An 18,675-nucleotide genomic window follows, 5' to 3' on the forward strand; every position below is an offset into this window, starting at 1 on the left:
CCTTACACACAAAAATTTCCCTAGTATAACTCAATGCTAAAAAATATACAGATGAGGGCTGGAGAGATGGCTCAGAGGTTAAGGGCACTGACTGCTCCTCCAGAGGTCCTGAGTTCAATTCCCAGCAACCACATGGTGGCTCACAATCATCTATAATGTGATCTGATGCCTTTTCCTGGCCTGCAGGTGTACATGCAGGCAGAGCACTATAGACATAATAATAAATAAATTAATTTAAAAAATACAGATACTGTAAAATAAGCTTTAAATATTATTGCATATATATGGTGTGAGTACTCTCACTTATGGAGGTCAGAGCACAGTCATGAGAGTAGGTTTTTTCTTTCCAGCACGTGGGTCGTATGGCACGAATTCAGGTTATCAACCTTGACAGTTAAGTGCCTTTAACCTAGTGAGATGCCAGCCTGCTTTTTGTTGTTTGCTTGTTTGAGGCACGGTTTCACTAGGTAGCCCCAGCTGGTCTGGTACTTGACATGAAACCAAAGCTGTCCTTTTGCTTCTGCTCCCCAAGCAATGGAATTACAGGTGTGTGCTACATGCTTGGCTCGTAAAACTACTCTCTGGTTTTCTTTTGGTTTTGGCTTTTTGGTTTTTCAAGACACCATCTCACTGTGTTGCCCTGGTTATCCTGGATTCACTTTGTAGATCAGGCCGACCTCAAATTCAGAGATCCAACTGCCTCTGCCTCCTGAGTGCTGAGATTAAAGACATATGCCACCATCCAGCTTGCTTTGTTTTTTAGTTTGATTGTTTTGAGATAGGATCTCACTATGTAGCCCTGGCTAGCCTAGAACTCACTATGTAGACCAAGCTACCCTCAACTCACAGAAATAAGACTGCCTATGCTTCCAAAGTGCTGGGACTAAAGGTATGCACCATTACACCTACCTAAATTCGGTCTTTAAAGATCTCAACAAGGCCAGAAACTGTGCAGTGAAAGCCTATCAGACAGAGAGCTGAGAAAAGAAAAAGGACACACAGCTAAGTCCCACCTTTCTTCCTTTTCCCAGGGGTATCTAATTCCCCTGTCTCAAGGAATATGGAGAGATTACCTTTATATTGTTTGCCCTTAACAAAGCCTTTAAAGTCAGGAGGCATGGCACACTGTACAATCAATCTTTCTTTTTGCTAACTCCAAGGTATTTTTAAAATTGTCAATAAACTACACATACAGCCAAAGTTTTTGCAAAACAGAGATAAAAAAAAGAACAGAATATGATTAAGTACTTCTGGCAGCACAATGCTAAGAAACACAAGATTCAGTGCTAGCAGAAGACCAGCTCTGCAAGGCTGCCTAAATTCATACCAATTTTCTCTCATTTCCATGTTTTCATACTGAATATCCTTTTGTCCACCTATAAAGGAAAAGAAAATAAACAGGGATCCCCTGGGATCTTTCACACCCTGTTGTCAAAAACCTAAAGGCAGGGTGGAGACTATCTTCCCCTCAGTGGCAGTGGGCAGAGCTTGTTTACAAAGTCAGTGCAAAGAAACTTGAAACACCAATGGAAAAGGACCACTTGGTGTGGTGCCTAGGGCTTAGAACAGGCCAGAGAGCAGAGTGACAGGAAAGAGGTACCCCCATCATCTCATCCAGAGAAGCCTATTTCCTCCTTGATGCCTTTAAACTAGTTCCTAACGAAAAGCTGGGAGCACAACAAGGCCTTAGCTCTGACTTGTTCTCTGAGATAAGTTACAAATAGTGATGTTGACACCATCCAAAACACCTGACCCTCCAAGGGAAAAAAATAACTTGGCAAGACAAATCCAAGACATGTACCAACCTGCCTCAGACTAGGGAACAGAAATATTGGACAGCCAAGAAAAGAGGAGGCTACAGCTCAAAGGCCATGAACAGATTCAAACCTCTCCCATCCCCATCCTTTGTGCTTACTTATCTCTCAGAGCCAAATAAGTGATAAAGTTAGTTTTTCAAAAGGTATGATGATCCACGCCTTCCCTCCTCCCCAAAGAACATTCAGGTATCAGGTACCCACACAAATAATATAGCACCCACCCTATATCGCCACACATGCTCCCTGCCCCACCCCCATACTTACATATGCAGGCAGCAGCAAGGAGCCGGCAAGCCAGATACGGAGGATCACAGGTGGGGAAGGAGGGCTTGATGATATAGTTGGCGAAGGTGATGGCGATGATGGCCTGACTGGTGGGCTCAACAATCAGAAGTGAGACCCACAGGCGGATAAAGGCAATGAAGCCCCCAAAGGCTTCTAGAATATATGCATAGCTGGCCCCTGATTTGGTGATAGTGGTCCCAAGTTCTGCATAACAAAGGGCACCCACAACAGAGAAGAGCCCACCAATGGCCCACACAACTAGTGACAACCCATAGGAAGCAGTATGTCTTAGAACACCCTTGGGTGAGACAAAGATCCCTGAGCCAATCATGTTGCCCACCACCAGGCTGACCCCGTTGAACAAGGAGATCTCCTTTTTCAGCTGCAAAGTTTCTGGAGACTCTTGGGATGGTGAGCTGGCATCTTCTTTTACAGTGTGCTGGTTGGCCTTGGGGAGAAGATGGTAGGTGGGTGTGGGGCTCCCAAGCTCCCTGGCTTCCATGGTAACTGGTTCCTGTACACCTGTGTTTACTGTGGCCTGACAAAGAAAACAAGTATGTCAAGTCTAGGGCAGGAGCTAGTGTGACTCTGGCTTAGATTCACATGCCAGCCAGCCAGATCTCCCTGCCCACCACCTGCTTAGGCAGAGCATGCAACACACACAACACAACAGGCTTGTCTCGGTTTCAATCACTAGACACAGGGAACTGGATGTAGCAGGATCCAATGCTAAGAAAGACAACAGGAGCACTCAGTCCCAAGCCAGTGAAAACTTCCAACAAGAGATCTGTCTTAGCCGGGCGTGGTGGCGCACACCTTTAATCCCAGCACTCGGGAGGCAGAGGCAGGCGGATCACTGTGAGTTCGAGGCCAGCCTGGTCTACAAAGTGAGTCTAGGACAGCCAAGGTTACCCAGAGAAACCCTGTCTTGAAAAACCAAACAAACAAACAAACAAAAAAGAGATCTGTCTTACTGAGCAAAGAGGCCAGCAAAACTATATTTGTCTACAGTAGATTCTCCCTAGTTTTACTGCCTCAAAAAAAACAAAATATAAAACCCCCACCTTACTCCCCATATTACTGCTTGCTGAATCAATACCTTTCTTTTCTCAAGTATCCGAGAGAGAGTACAAGATTATAAGAGAGAGGAAAAAAGGACATCCAGGGGCACCCTTACTTGGAGCTAACCTGCTATTGGCTCATTCGTTTTTTCTCTTCTCCACGCTCCTCACTAACATCTGAGGCTACAAATTTTCCCAAAATAATTCCCAGAGTCTTGTCACCTAACCAAAGCCATAGCCTCCTTTTAGTTACAGAGCCAGCACTGGGAAGCATGAATCATCACAAAGAGATTGTGTGTGTGTGTGTGTGTACATACACACTCACACCCTTTGGGTCAAAGTTTGGCAAACTCAAAAGAAAGTGGGTTTTACATTACCTTACCTAAGAAGGCTCTGTCAAAAAGACAAGCAACCTCCTGACTTCCTGACTCTACCCAGACTTGCCTTCTCCCTTCCTCAGTTCCTGTGCTGGTCTGGTCATGAGTCAGCACCACTGAGCCTACCTCATCTTTGGGAAATGAAAGGTGGTGGGCACATAATTACCATCCAGAAGTCAGTCCTTAGGTCTTAGGGATAAGACCTCTTCTAGAGATAAGAACGGGGTCAGCTTCCCAAACCCTCTCCTCTGGTCAGTGAAGATGGAAAGCTATATTGGCACACACCTGTAATTCCAGCACTTGGGAGCAGAGGCAAGAGCATCTTAGGTTCAAAGTCAGTGAGGACTACACTGCAAGACCCTGTCCTTAAAAAAAATAAAAGGAAGCCGGGCGTGGTGGCGCACGCCTTTAATCCCAGCACTTGGGAGGCAGAGGCAGGCAGATCACTGTGAGTTCGAGGCCAGCCTGGTCTACAAAAGTGAGTCCAGGACAGCCTAGGATACATAGAGAAACCCTGTCTCGAAAAACCAAGAAAAAAACAAAAACAAAAAAAAAATTCTTTACTTTGAGCTGGGCGTGGTGGCGCATGCCTTTAATCCCAGCACTTGGGAGGCAGAGGCAGGCGGATCTCTGTGAGTTCGAGCCAGCCTGGTCTACAAAGGGAGTCCAGGACAGCCAAGGTTACACAGAGAAACTCTGTCTCAAAAAACCAAAAATAAATAAATAAAATAAAATAAAAAATAATAAAAGGGGAGGGCTCAGGGTGTGGCCAGAGGACAGAAGAGAAAAAGGAAAAAAAAATGTCTATTAGATTCTGGCTTCACAGGCCTCAGAGCAAAACAACCAAGGTCATTTGAGAGTTAAAAGTTCCCAGGGGAAACTCCTACCTCCACAGACCCCACACAAAACCCTTCTCTTATTTTTCCCAATCCCCTCCCAAGAGTCTGGACCAGGGCCCAAGTTAAAAGTCTGTCTGGGGTATGAGAAATCTCTCGAGGTCCTGAAGAAGGGACCCGGCCCACCTCTATTTAACAGGACTAGACTTTCAGGAAGTAATTCTCATTCTCGGCACTGGGCTATGCAAGTTTCCCTATGCAAGAATGTGGAAGCATATCTGTTTCACATGTCTGTCAAGTAAGTCCAGGTTTCCATGGGAACAAATCCAATAAACATCGAGGAATCTACACTCTGATGTAAGAGTGAAGTACAAAGAGACCTTTAGGGTACCTTTTCTACCTAACTCCACACCCAGATAGGCAGCAAAGGCTGGACCTAGACATTGCTCCGATCTCCTCTGTCCCATCAAAACTTAGCTGAGAGTGGGGATTACCAGGTATTCCTTTTGTAGCTGTACACCTGGCCCCTGAACATTCTAGTGTCTGATACACTAGACAGACTCCCAGTGGCTTGTTCTGGAAGGATGTGTTACAATCAGTCACAGCCCTGTAAGACCTCTTGCCTAGAATCCCAGTCCCAGCATCTGAATGAGGGACGAACAGTGTAGAAAGGACTTCTCCTTCAACCAAGGAGCAAGTTCCTCTCTTCACACAAAAACCAAACACAGTTATCACTATGAGCCTGTCCTTGGCCAAAGTAATTAGAACTCCTATCTTATTTAATCCAAGAACAAAATTGTGAAATAACTAGAGCAAACTCCGAAGACAGATGGCCAAATTCCATGCTTGCTTGGCCACAAAAGCCAAGGCCATTCCTTACCTTCTCTCTAAATCTAACCCTCACCTCACATTCCTCTAGAGAACTTTCCAAGAACCTCTTCCTCTAATGTTGTATGTAGACTTTGGTTTTGTTTTTTTGTTTTTTGAGACAGGGTCTCTCTGTGTAGCCTTGGCTGTCCTGGACTCACTTTGTAGACCAGGCTGGCCACGAACTCACAGCGATCCGCCTGCCTCTGCCTCCTGAGTGCTGGGATTAAAGGCGTGCGCCACCATGCCCAGCAAGGGTTGTATGTAAAGACACAGCAATCAACAAAGTAAACACAGACATGGATCCCATCCTCAGAATAAAGCAACGATGCGGCAACATAGAAACCAGAAAGACTTGAGAGCAGTGATCCCAGTCAGAGACCACATTTACCAGCTGGCTGCACCTCCCCGGTCTGACCTTCAGCTGACCTTGTCAGTAATGCCTAAACAACATCAAACTCTTCAATAAGATGTGAAAGTAGATTGCTGGTGGTGCACGCCTTTAATCCCAGCAGAGGCAGAGGGAGGTGGATTGCAGCGAGGCCAGCCTGGCCCACAAAGCGAGTCCAGGACAGCCAGGACAGGAGAAACCCTGCCTCAAGAAAAAACCCTTCTCTTACTTGTCCCAATCCCCTCCCAAGAGTTTGGGCCTGGGCCCAAGTTAAAAGCTGGTCTGGGGTCTGAGAAATCTCTCGAAGTCCAGAAGAAGGGACCTGGCCCACCTCTATTTAACAGGACTAGACTTTTCAGGAAGTAATTCTCATTCTTGGCACTGAGCCAGAGAGATGGCTCAGTGGGTAAAAAGACACTTGTCACCAAGCCTGATGACCTGGTTTTGATCCCAGAACCCACATGGTAGAGCAAACCAATTACCACAAGTTGTCTCTGACCTTTACACAGATGCATTCATGTGCACACAAAAATATACATAAACATAATAAAATTGTATTGAAGATGAAGAGATGGAGATAATGATATAGATGGGCCAGATTCTTGAGAAAGATTAGGAAATAATGTGTACATAGCCTCAAAAACAGAAAGAAAGGGGGCTGGAGAGATGGCTCAGTGGTTAAGAGCGCTGCCTGCTCTTCCACAGGTCCTGAGTTCAATTCCCAGCAACCACATGGTGGCTCACAACCATCTAGAATGTAATCTGATACCCTCTTCTGCAGATAAAGCACGCATATGCAATAAATAAAACAAATAAATCCTTAAAAAAAAAAACCAGAAAGAAAGCTAACAACAAAATCTTTTGTGCCTCAAGAACGGACAGGAGGAGGCTGGAGAGATGGCTCAGAGGTTAAGAGCACTGTCTGCTCTTCCAGAGGTCCTGAGTTCAATTCCTGGCACCCACACAGTGGCTCACGACCATCTATAATGTGCAAGTCTGGCCTGCAAGCACACATGCAGGTGAAACACTGTACATATAACAAATAAATAAATCTTTAAAAAATTAAATACCACAATTTTCTCCTATACTATACACTACAGCAATGACTAATACATTATAAGGAAAAAAATAGCAAGAAAAACAACCCACTATCAAGAGGCAAAGTAATCAATATGACCAGACTTAGATAGAACTCAGATAACAGAAACATCACACAGACTGTTTCCAATAACTATGAGGGGGATCCAGGTTCAATCAGTGGCCTGTGGTCCTGGCTACTTGGAGGACTGACACAGGAGGATGCCTAAACCTCAAAAGTTCAAGACTACTCTCTGTTAACACATTAATATCTCATTTCAAAAGAAAAAGGAGCTGGGCATGGTGGCACATACTTTTAATCCCAGCACTTGGGAGGCAAAGGCAGGTAGATCGCTGTGAGTTCAAGGCCAGCCTGTTCTACAGAGCGAGTCTAGGACAGCCAAGGCTATACAGAGAAATCCTGTCTCAAAAAACCGCGGGGGGAGGGGGTGTAAAAAAAAAAAAAAGCAAATCAAAAGAAAAGGAACAAGAGCAAAACATTGGGGGGGCGGGGCACTGAAGAGACAGCTCAGTGCTTCCTGTATAATCCTTAGAGACACTTTCTCCAAAACACAAGGGCACAGTGTCTCATGGCATGTGGCTTTAACCTTGGCACTGGAGAAGTGGAGGCAGAAGCACAAAGCCAGCAAGTTCTATATAGAGACCATTTCTCAAAACACAAGACAAAAAATGCAAGGTGAATGGATCCTGAGGAACTACACCCAAGGTTACCACTGACCTCTATACACACCGCCCTTGCACAGAAACACACATATGTATGTATACACAAGAAAAGAAAAACATAGTAATTACACTGAGTCTTGGAATATAGCCCAATGGTTGGGTATTTCCAGAGCCTGCATGAGACTCTGGGATTAATCCTAGACCTGACAAAAAGTAGAAATAAAGTAACTGTGATTAATATAGTAAAGACTCAAAGGCAGAGGCAGATGGATCGCTGTGAGTTCAAGGCCAGCCTGGTCTACAAAATGAGTCCAGGATAGCCAAGGTTATACAGAGAAACCCTGTCTCAAACAAACTAACAAACAAACAAACAAACTCAAGAGTAAGAGGAGCAAATGTAGAAAACTATGAATCTGGGGGCTGGAGAGATGGCTCAGAGGTTAGAGCACTGTCTGCTCTTCCAAAGGTCCTGAGTTCAACCCCCAGCAATCACATGACGGCTCACAACCATCTATAATGGGATCTGGTGCTTTCTTCTGGTATTCAGGTGCACATGCAGGCAGAACATGGTATACATAATAAATAAATCTTTTTTTTGAAAAAGCTATGGGGGCTGAAGAGATGGCTCAGAGGTTAAGAGCACTGACCAGTCGGGCGGTGGTGGCGCACACCTTTAATCCTAGCACTCGGGAGGCAGAGGCAGGTGGATCACTATGAGTTCTCAGCCAGCCTGGTCTACAAAGTGAGTCCAAGATAGTCAAGGCTACACAGAGAAACCATGTCTCGAAAAACAAAAAAACAAACAAACAAACAAAAAGAGCACTGACTGCTATTCCAGAGGTCCTAAATTCAATTTCGAGCAACCAGATGGTGGCTCACAACCATCTGTAATGTGATCAGATGCCTTCTTCTGGCCTGCCAGTATACATGCATATAGAGCACCGTATACATAATAAATAAACCTTTATAGAAAAAGCTATGAATATAAATAGAAAAAAAAGGGCAAAATATATAAAAGCTGTAGGACAATCTGTATCAAATGGTCTTAAGTGGGGGAAAAAAAGACTATTTTAAATTTATTCAGACTATAAATAAAGCCAGAAGCTGAACTGTACTATTGGTTTATAGCATAAAGGAAAAATGCCTGGCAATACTATCATAGGAGGCAAGCCAGGCGGTGGTGACACACACCTTTAATCCCAGCACTTGAGAGGCAGAGGCAGGTGGATTTCCGTGAGTTTGAGGCCAGCCTGGTCTACAAAGTAAATCCAGGAAGGCAGTCAACTCAGGCAGGTGATTTGGTAAACTTTTGATGACCCATTTTTTTTCCCATCCAGACAGAGGTTTCTCTTTGTAGCCCTGGCTGCCTTGAACTCTCTTTGTAGACCAAGCTGGCCTTGAACTCACAGAGATCTGCCTGCATCTGCTGCCAGAATGCTGGGATTAAAGGCCTCTGCTACCACACCCAGCTTGATGACCCACTTCTAATATCAGGCTTGATACTGGCTTAAAATAGGCCCTTTGCCAGCAATTGTCATCCCATTGTTTCAGAGTCTGTAGATCTCTTGTGGGGAAGGGATAAACAATGCCTCTGACATAAATAGATATGGAGTCCTTTTTTGTGTCTATGTAGTACTGTGGGACTGATTAAACACAATTTAAACCATCACTGTAGTCCTGATATCTTCCTTCATCAGCTTTTCCCAGAAACAAAAGTACAGTGGCAGAAAATGCCTGGTGTTGATCCTAGTCTACTCTAAATATTGAGCTCTAGGACAGCCTGGCTTCTGATTCAGAGTGAGATATTGTCTCAAAAGGAGAATCAAGAGGCTGGCGTGATTGCACACACTTGTAATTCCAACACTCCGTAGATCAAGGCCAGCCTGGTCTACAAAGGGAGTCGAGGACAGCCAAGGCTACACAGAGAATCCCTATCTTGAAAAACCAAAAAAGGGGGCTGGAGAGATGGCTCAGAGGTTAAGAGCACTGACTGCTCTTTCAAAGGTCCTGAATTCAATTCCCAGCAACCACATGGTGGCTCACAACCATCTATAATGTGATCTGATGCCCTCTTCTGGCATGTAGGTGTACATGCAGGCAGAGCACTATATATATATATATAAAATAAATAAGTAAATCTTTTTTTTTTCTTTTTTTGGTTTTTCGAGACAGGGTTTCTCTGTGTAGCCTTGGCCATCCTGGACTGACTTTGTAGGCCAGGCTGGCCTTGAACTCACAGCAATCCACCTGCCTCTGCCTCCCGAGTGCTGGGATTAAAGGCGTGCGCCACCACGCCTGGCAATAAGTAAATCTTAAAAAAGAAAGAAAGAAAGAAAGAAAGAAAGAAAGAAAGAAAGAAAGAAAGAAAGAAAGAAAGAAAGAAAGAAAGAAAAGACCAAAAGGAAAAAAAGAAAGAAAGAAAAGAAAAGAAAAGAAAAAGCCAGGCACAGTGGTGCATGCCTGTAATCCCAGCACTCGGGAGGAAGAGACCGGCAGAACTAACTGTGAGCTCAAGGCCAGCCTGGTCTACAAAGCGAGTCCAGAACTGCCAAGGCTACACAAAGAAACCCTGTCTCCAAAAACAAAAGAAAAAGAAAAAAAGGAAAAACAAACCAATATTTATGTGTGTGCTTTAGATGACTTTTAACAAAGAGATCTTTTTTGTTTTGTTTTATCTATATATGCTGTTTTTGGAGGTGGGGTGAGGTTCGAGACAGGATTTCTCTGTGTAATAGTTCTGTCCTGGAACTCTCTTGTAGACCAGGCTGGCTTTGAACCCAGAGCTTTCTGCCTATCTCTGCCTAGAGAGTGCTAGGATTAAGGGCGTGGGCCATAGCACCTGGCGTATCTATGAATGCTTTTTAAATTCTTTTTTTTTTTTTTTAATGTGTATGTGAGCGTGGGCACATTAAAGCCATGGAATGTGGAGGTTGGGAGAACAATTTTTGGGCAGTGGTTCTCGCTTTCCCCTTGCTTGTTACTGTTAACATACTCCCGGCTATCTGGCTGACAAGCTTCCTGCTGGTTTTCCTATCGCAGCCTCCTATCTGGCCATATTGTCAGTGCTGAGATTACAGACGTGCATCTGGTTTTCTTCATGGCCTCTAACTCACAGCAATCCACCTGCCTCTGCCTCCCTGAGTGCCAGGATTAAAGGCGTGTGCCACCGCACCCAGCTAATTTAACAGTATCTTTAACTGAATTACAATCTGCTTTCTTAGATAGACCTGACACACCCCTGTAGTCCCAGTAAAGGACTCCTGCAGAGGCAGGAAGATGGCTACGAGTGTGAGGCCAGCCTGGTGTACAGACATGTGCCATCACACCTAGCTCTTTACTGTTGGCTTTTTATTTATGTCTCTTTTTATTACTATTTTAATTGTTGCCCTAATTTTACAGTGTAAATCTTTTCCTGGCCTCCAGGGTATAGAGCCATAATTCTGTTTGGCAAGTTCTCTACCACTGCGCTATACTTTATCCTCATGAGTCTTTAACCAGTCTACTCTTAAATAATATATTCTTTCATTGTGCTGCAAGGACCTTATGACAGTATTCTTCCAGTTATTGCCTCCTTTTTTTTTTTTCTTCCCCCCAGTCAGAGTTTCTCTGCGTAGCCTTGGCCGTCCTGGACTCGCTTTGTAGACCAGGCTGGCCTTGAACTCACAGTGATCCACCTGCCTCTGCCTCCCTGAGTGGCTGACTGCCTTCAATTTTTATACAACACTTAAATCTTTATAAAACAACCATACATAGTTACTAGTCTCGTCTCTGACTCGCTAATAGCTCTAAAATCACTGTTGAAAGCAATTTCCAGAAATCATTCAGTGTACTCCCAGAAGATCCTATCTTGAAAAAATCATTTTACATTCACTCTACTTGTAAAGACACATCCCTGGGGCTGGCATTGTGACTCACTGGGTAGAGTACATACTTAGCAGGGTTGACGCTTGAGACCCTGGGTTGAATCCTCAGCACAGACAAAAAAAGAGAAAAAAAAAAAAGAGAGAGAGAAAGAAAGAGCAGTTTCTTACAGAATTTCATCCCATTTTCCAAGTTCGTGCAGCAAGCAGGCAGTAAAATGAGTTTATCAGACCCCTAAAATTTCTTCATGAAAATTTAACAAGAAAACTATCATATATAATTTTCTAAGAAAGAAGAAAATCTATATAAAAATACAATTACATGTCAGGTGTTGTGATGCACACCTGTAATCCCAGCATTCTGGGGAGCAGAAGCAAGCCGATCTCTGGGAGTTCAAGGTCAGCCTGGTCTAAGAAGGAGTCCAGGACAGCCAAGGCTACATAGAGAACTCCTGTCTCTAAAAACAAATACAAAAAAAAGGACAATTACAAAGAAAGCTGTAAATATAGTTACTGTAACTTTTTTCCCAAGTAACAAATATTATGTTTTATGAGGCTAACAGGTAACTTGGGTACAGTTTACCTTCCAGTCACAATGAAGAAGATACTTTTACTTCAACAGTATTTGCTATATATTCTTTTCCAAGGCTCTGGTCTCCCCTTTGTTTTTCTTTCTTTCTTTTTTTAAATTTCCTTATGTATACAGTGCTCTGCCTGCTTGTACACTTACACACAGGAAGAGGGCACCAGATCTCATTACAGATGGTTGTGAGCCACCATGTGCTGGCTGGGAATTGAACTCAGGACCTTTGGAAGAGCAGCCAGTGCTCTTAACCTCTGAGCCATCTCTCCAGCCCCCTCATCACTTTTTCTTAACAGGATCTCTCTCTCTCTCTCTCTCTCTCTCTCTCTCTCTCTCTCTCTCTCTCTCTCTCTCTCTCTCTCTCTGTTTTGGAGACAGGGTTTCTCCGTGTAGCCTTGGCTGTCCTGGACTCGCTTTGTAGACCAGGCTGGCCTCACAGTGATCCACCTGCCTCTGCCTCTCTGGGATTAAAGGCGAAAGTCACCATGGGTGGTTTCAGGATCTATCTCTTGCAAGCTCAGGCTGACCTGGAATTCATTGCATAGCTCAAGGGAATCTTGAATTCTAGAGCTTTTAACCTCCCCATTACTGTGATTAGAAATCATAGCTTAAATTATAAGCCATCAAAACGTACCCTTTAGAAAAACATAAAACCGAGCCAGGCATTGCGGCTCATGCCTATTCTCCCAGCACTTCGGAGGCTAAGTCATCCTCGGCAACAAAGAGAGTTTGAGGCCAGCCTGGGCTACATGAAAACTTATCTTGGAAAAAAAAAATTAGAAAGACATAAATATGCAGGGCACAGGGGCACAGACCTTAAATCCCAGCAGAGGCAGGTGGATCACTGTGAGTTCAAGGTCTACAAATGGAGTCCAGAGAAACCTGTTCTTTAAAAAAAAAAAGGGGGGGGGGACTGGAAGGAGAGGAAGGATGGGGAGATGGGACTATGACCATGATGTAAAGTTGTAAAGTGAATTTAAAAAATTAATTAAAAAAAGAGATATCACTAAAGAAAAAAAAAAAAAGAAGTAAAGAACAGAGTGGTTAATACTCACCTGTCAAAAATACAAGAAAATTCACAGTTTTTAAAGCTGTTTCACTACAAATGAGCCAGGTACCACGAAGAAAATAATTCCTTACAGCAAGGACTAATTCCACTTCTTGGTTTGGGCCATTCAATCTCTGTAAGGAAGAGTAAGGTCTTAGTTACTTAACAAAAAAACAAAACAAAACAAAACAAAAAAGCAACAGGATAATATTTCCTCCCTTAAACGGAACCTTAACAATGTAGGAAGCCCAGGCAGCTTCCTGAAGAACATCACCAGGTAAGGAGGAAGAAATGACTTCAAAAAGCAGTTGTAGGCTTCAAATCAGCCCCAGCTAAATCTTAAAATCCGGGAGTGGCTCTCTGAGATAAGGCAGCAAGCAGCCAAGCATACTGCTTGTTAGATTAGCTGCCCAAGACTAAGGGGTTTTGTTGGTTTGTTGGTTGGTTTATCCCCCATTAACAGAATTCTTTCCAACACATAACCCAGGGTTCGCGGTTGGTTCCCCAAGACCTGTTAAATTAGATGTTGACTTCTATTTATACTGACACATTACACAACACGGTGACCAGCCTTTTGGCTCAGTGCTCGGTACAGAATTTTCAGAATGTTTCACAAATATTTCCTGACATTTGTGACATGAGATGGTCAAATGAGATGACAAAAATATGGAGACACTCAAAAGACCCACAAGAGCACCGTGTTCCCAAACGCCAATAGCTCAACCTTTTAAGTCCCAACACGAGTCAGAAGTTTCAACAGCCCCTAGAAGCTGCATTCCTGCATTCACACACCCGCCCTGCAGTCTCTGCCCTCCTCACACTCACGGTCCCTCGCACACAGCTTCTTCCTCGCTGCCGCTCTGTGCTCCATGGGATCACTCAGGCTCACACGGTCACTGACTGGGAAGGACACGGGTTTTCCGTCCTTACACCCTCCTCTCCCCTCACTCTGAAACCTCCTTCACCGTCTCCGTCTCTTTCAGGGTCGCATGCACCCCAGAGTCACCCTCACACCCACGGTTTACACACACACACACACACACACACACACACACACACACACACAGTCTGGGTTTTTCCGTCACATACACAGGGTCTCCCTCACACTCACCGTCGAGCAGTTTTCCCACACACAGTCTCCCCCACACACTCAGGATCTTGCACACCCACAAAGCCACCCAGGGTCTCTCCCCCACCCTCTCTCTCCCTCTCGCACACGCACACACGAGCGCGCGCGTGCGTCTTCCTCACATCACGGTCCACTCAGGGCTCCACGCTCCCGGCGTCCTCCTCTCAGCCGCCGCGTCTCTCCCGCGCCCTCCGCCCCACGCGGTTTCCGGCCCGCATCCAGCACGCGGCGACTGCTGCCCCCCCAGCCCCACCCCCTGAGCGTTCCGCTTCACACCAGACGACCCGGGCAGCCCGTCACCACCTCGGCCCCGCCAGCTACCTCCTTGTGGCCCCCGGGGCTGCCAGGATGCTCTGTCGCTCGTCCGCAGCCGCTCAAGCCCCGCCCACGCCACGTCACTCGCACCGGATCGCGACAGCGCGCGCCGCCTGGGGACCCGGCCGTCCGCGGGGGCCTCAATGCGGCGTTGCTTCCGGACACCAGAGCACGCCGGGGCCCCAGGCGATCCGCGTGCCGTTACTAAGCGGCTTCCCGTAGGCCGCGCCGAGGGAGGGGGGGTGGACCCCACGAACTGTGCCTGGGGTCCGGTCACCCTCACCTGGCATGGCCACTCCCGGGTTCCGCATGAGTCACTTGAAGCTTCTGGCGCTCCCCGTGGGGATGCTGCAGCGTAGAGGTCTAAAGGGCCCCACACTGTTTCCTTCCTGGCCATTGGTAGGGATTCCACACCCAGTGGGGACACACACACCCCTAGTTGACACAAAGAGCTCTGGACCTCCTTTCTACCTAGAGAACTGCTGGCCTTCAGCCTATGGAACCTATGAAGAAATGCTCTCCCGGCACCTGTACCCTGACAGACTGTCTTCGACCCCGGAAGGCAAAGCTACTTCTTGCTCCCTTAGCCACCCCAGGGCTTTCTTTGTTCTGGTCTCGCCAAACTGTGCTGGCACCCCTCTTGGGGAAGCTGCAACCTCATGTTCTTTTCCTCTCCCGTTAGTTGCTCCTCTGGTGACTCACTCTAAGGCTCTAACTGACCTATCGGACACGAATAAATGTGTTACTCTAAAGAGACAGTTGTGCTTTCCTCTTAGGCTATCAGACTTTTTAAAAATGGACCCCAAGAAATCAGTATTGTCTCCAGGAATATCCTGCTAGGAGAGGACGTGGGGGAAGCATCTAAAGGAAGAAAATTGTACAACTGTTAGATGGTGTCGCACGAATTTAGTCCTAGCACTTGGGAGGCAGAGGCAGGTGAATCAATGTGAGTTTGAGGCCAGCCTGGTCTACAGAGTGAGTCCAGGACAGCTAGAGAAACCCTGTCTCGTGGGGGAGGTGGGGGGCGCTGGAGAGCACCCATCTACATAAATGAATAAATAAATCTTTTTTTTTCTTTTTTTGGTTTTTCGAGACAGGGTTTCTCTGTGTAGCCTTGGCCATCCTGGACTCGCTTTGTAGACCAGGCTGGCCTCGAACTCACAGCGATCCGCCTGCCTCTGCCTCCCGAGTGCTGGGATTAAAGGCGTGCGCCACCACCGCCCGGCTAAATAAATCTTTTGAAAAACTGATAAAGGGGCCGGGCGTGGTGGCGCACGCCTTTAATACCAGCACTCCGGGAGGCAGAGGCAGGTGGATCACTGTGAGTTCGAGGCCAGCCTGGTCTACAAAATGAGTCCAGGACGGCCAAGGCTACACAGAGAGACCCTGTCTCGAAAAACCAAAAAAAAAAAAAACAAAAAAAATGATAAAGGAAGGCAAATTAATAATGAAAAGCAGAAAAGAGATTTATTCAATGTGGTCACATAGGGAAGGATAGAGAGGTCCAGTGACTCCCCCAAGTCTGTCTTTGGGGGTCCTAATAGGGTGTTTTTTCTTTCTTTCTTTTTCTTCTTCTCCTTCTTCCTCTTCTCCTCTTCCTCCTCCTCATCACCATCATCCTCTCCCACCTCTACCTCCTCCTCCTCCTCCTCCTTAGATTTTTGGAGACAGGGTTTCTCTGGCTAACAGTGCTGGAACTTGCTCTGTAGACCAGGCTGGCCAGGAATCCAGAGATTGATCTGTCTCTGCTTCAACAGCACTGGAGCTAAAGGCACGCACCACCACCTCCCAGGCAGGCATATTTATGTATTTATTTCTCTTTGCTTTTGTTTGTTTTGAGGCAGGGTCTAACTGTGTAACCTTAGTTAGCCTTGAACTCACAGAGCTCCACCTCCTTCTGTTTCTGGGGCGCTTGGATTAAAGGCTGGTGTCACTAAACCTAGGAAATTCTACCTTATGTGTATGTTTGCCTGGGTACCAAATACTGCCTATTGGATCCCCGGAACCGGTGTCACAGGTAGTTGTGAGGCACCATGTGGGTACTGGGGATAGAATCCCCTCCCTCCTAGAGTTCTCTTAACTACTTAACTTTTTTTTGGGGGGCGGGGCGTTCAATAAAGGATTTCCTGGACTCGCCGTGTAGACCAGGCTGGCCTCGAACTCATAAAGATCCACCTGCCTCTGCCTCCTCCAGAGCGCTGGGACTGAAGGTGTTCACCACCGCGCCCGGCTCCGGCTCCGGCTCCCACCACTTCTTTGATGTAAACTCCCTAGCCTGTGTGGGAAACCCTGTTGCCTACAGATCCACAGCAAGGTATCAGGACAGTGCCCGTTAGTATTTGTGGGAGGAAAACTGCTATAAGTATTATAGCCTGGGCAGCAGCTGGAGCCCCTCACCTCCTTACATACCTTCTAGAAGAGTAAGTGAGCCTGCATATACTTAGGTCAGTTGAGCCTGACCTGGCGCTTCTGGAATCAGTTACCCCCACCGCCCCTGCATCTCTGGCTCAAAGCTCCCTCCGTTTGGTGAGAGCCACCCGTTTGTCCTTGCAATAGCTGTATAGAGAAACCTGCTGGCTTCCACCTCGACCTCTGGCTTTGCCCTCACATTCACATACAAAACCTACTCAGCCGAAAAGCTCACTATGTACACGGCACGGGATCAGACGTTTTCCAACCTCAGCGCTCTTGTCCTACAGGCCCACCCGGGGGGATATATTTCTTTATCCTCATTAATCAGATAAGGAAGCTGAGGGCTCAGAGAGGTCAAAAGGCTACCCAGGCAAGTTGGCTGACGCTGGCAGAACACCTTTTCTGCAGCTATGAAATTGAGGTATCAATAGGGGGGGGAAAAAAGCTGGAATGAGTGAGGTTTCTACAAGGTCATCACAAAAGATGGCCTGGGTGGGTAGGTAAGTGTTGAGCTGGGTAGACCCAGGGAACAAGGCTTCTTTTCCCGTTATCAACCTTTCACTTAGGCCGGTGCCACAACTGGGCTTGTGTCTCCTCACCTTAATCTCAGTTTCTTGACCCCCCCCCCCTTCATTCCACGCGTTAATAATGTACAGTGAGGCTTAGATCGCCCTCTAGTGGCCGCCGGAGTATATGAACACCTAGAGTCTAGCTTGCTGACTCAGTGGAAAGTGGTATTGGAAACCCTCACCATCTTCAGTTGACCCAGGTTCTACACCACCAAGTTCAGGCTGGGGCCCAAACCCTCGGCTGTCTCCCTATCTCAGATACCCCCTCTGTCTTATCTCCGTGGGCTCCCGCTTCTTAGACATCATCTCTGCCCATCCCAGTCTTAACAGCTAGAGTCCTTGAAATTAGGAAAGCTCATAGGAGTCCATGGATTTCCATGCCTTCCACTCTTAGATTTTTCAGGGCTTTAACAATTTCCCAGCATCTGTTTTTTTTGGCTTTTGGGGTTTGTTTTTGTTTTGTTGGGACAGGGTTTCTCTGTGTTATCTTGGCTGTCCTAGATTCACTTTGTAGACCAGGCTGGCCTCAAACTCACAGCGGTCTGCCTGCCTCTGCCTCCCGAGTGCTGTTTCCCAACATCTGAAGCAAAGCTCTAAGGGGCCTTATGGTGAGTGGGTCTTGTGGGAAAGCCCTGGCAGGTCAGAATCAGAAGGCAGTCATATAAGATGCTGAATCTAGGAAAGGTGCCTTCCTAAAATGAACTTTTTAAAGTGTCAAGGGCAAAAAGCCCTTATGCTTAGAAAGTTAAACACACAGTTTACAGCCAGGCATGGTGGTACACCCCTGTAATCCCAGCAGTCAGTGAGGCAGAAGCAGGTAAATCTCTGGAAGTTCAAGGCCAGCCTGGTCTACAAAGTGAGTCAAGAACAGCCAAATCTACACAGAGAAACTGTGTCTCAAAAAACAGCAAAACAAACAAAAAATATGGCTAAAAGAAAGTTATCTGAAAAAGCCGGGCGTGGTGGCGCACCCCTTTAATCCCAGCACTCGGGAGGCAGAGGCAGGTAGATCACTGTGAGCTGTAGGCCAGCCTGGTCTACAGAGCGAGTCCAGGATAGCCAAAGATAACACAGAGAGACCCTGTCTCGAAAAAACCAAAATAAATAAATAAATAAACAAATAAAGTTATCTGGATCAGACTCTAGAAGGCCTGGTCTATCCCCGGTTACAATAAAATCAGGCTGAGTTTCACTCTTACCTCACCTTGTTCCGGTTTTCCCTGCCTGCTCTAAAGCCTGCAGAGGGGAATCACCACATCAAAGGCCGCTGAGACTAGAGGCTGAGGGGGCACAGAGGCTAGGGAGCCCAGCCAGGGTCTTCTTTACCTCCACCCTCAGCGTTGGGGCATCATAGGAGGGACTGC

General features: G+C 46.3%; 1 protein-coding gene across 1 annotated transcript in view; it reads right to left on the minus strand.

The window, feature by feature from the left end:
* Window positions 1–15,069, minus strand: part of SLC7A6 (solute carrier family 7 member 6) — a 31,985-nt gene extending 16,916 nt beyond the window's left edge. Inside the window, exons 1-4 of the mRNA XM_084757341.1 lie at window positions 14,614–15,069; window positions 12,894–13,020; window positions 11,601–11,713; window positions 2,082–2,640 (exon numbers count right to left, since the gene is read on the minus strand). Coding sequence (XP_084613467.1) covers window positions 2,082–2,640; window positions 11,601–11,713; window positions 12,894–13,020; window positions 14,614–14,727 — 913 coding nt within the window. The 5' untranslated portion in view covers window positions 14,728–15,069. The remainder of the gene's footprint in view (window positions 1–2,081; window positions 2,641–11,600; window positions 11,714–12,893; window positions 13,021–14,613) is intronic.
* Between the last annotated feature and the right edge of the window lie 3,606 nt (window positions 15,070–18,675).

Source organism: Acomys minous, assembly GCF_964271855.1.
Source record: "Acomys minous genome assembly, chromosome: 14".
NCBI lineage: Eukaryota > Metazoa > Chordata > Mammalia > Rodentia > Muridae > Acomys > Acomys minous.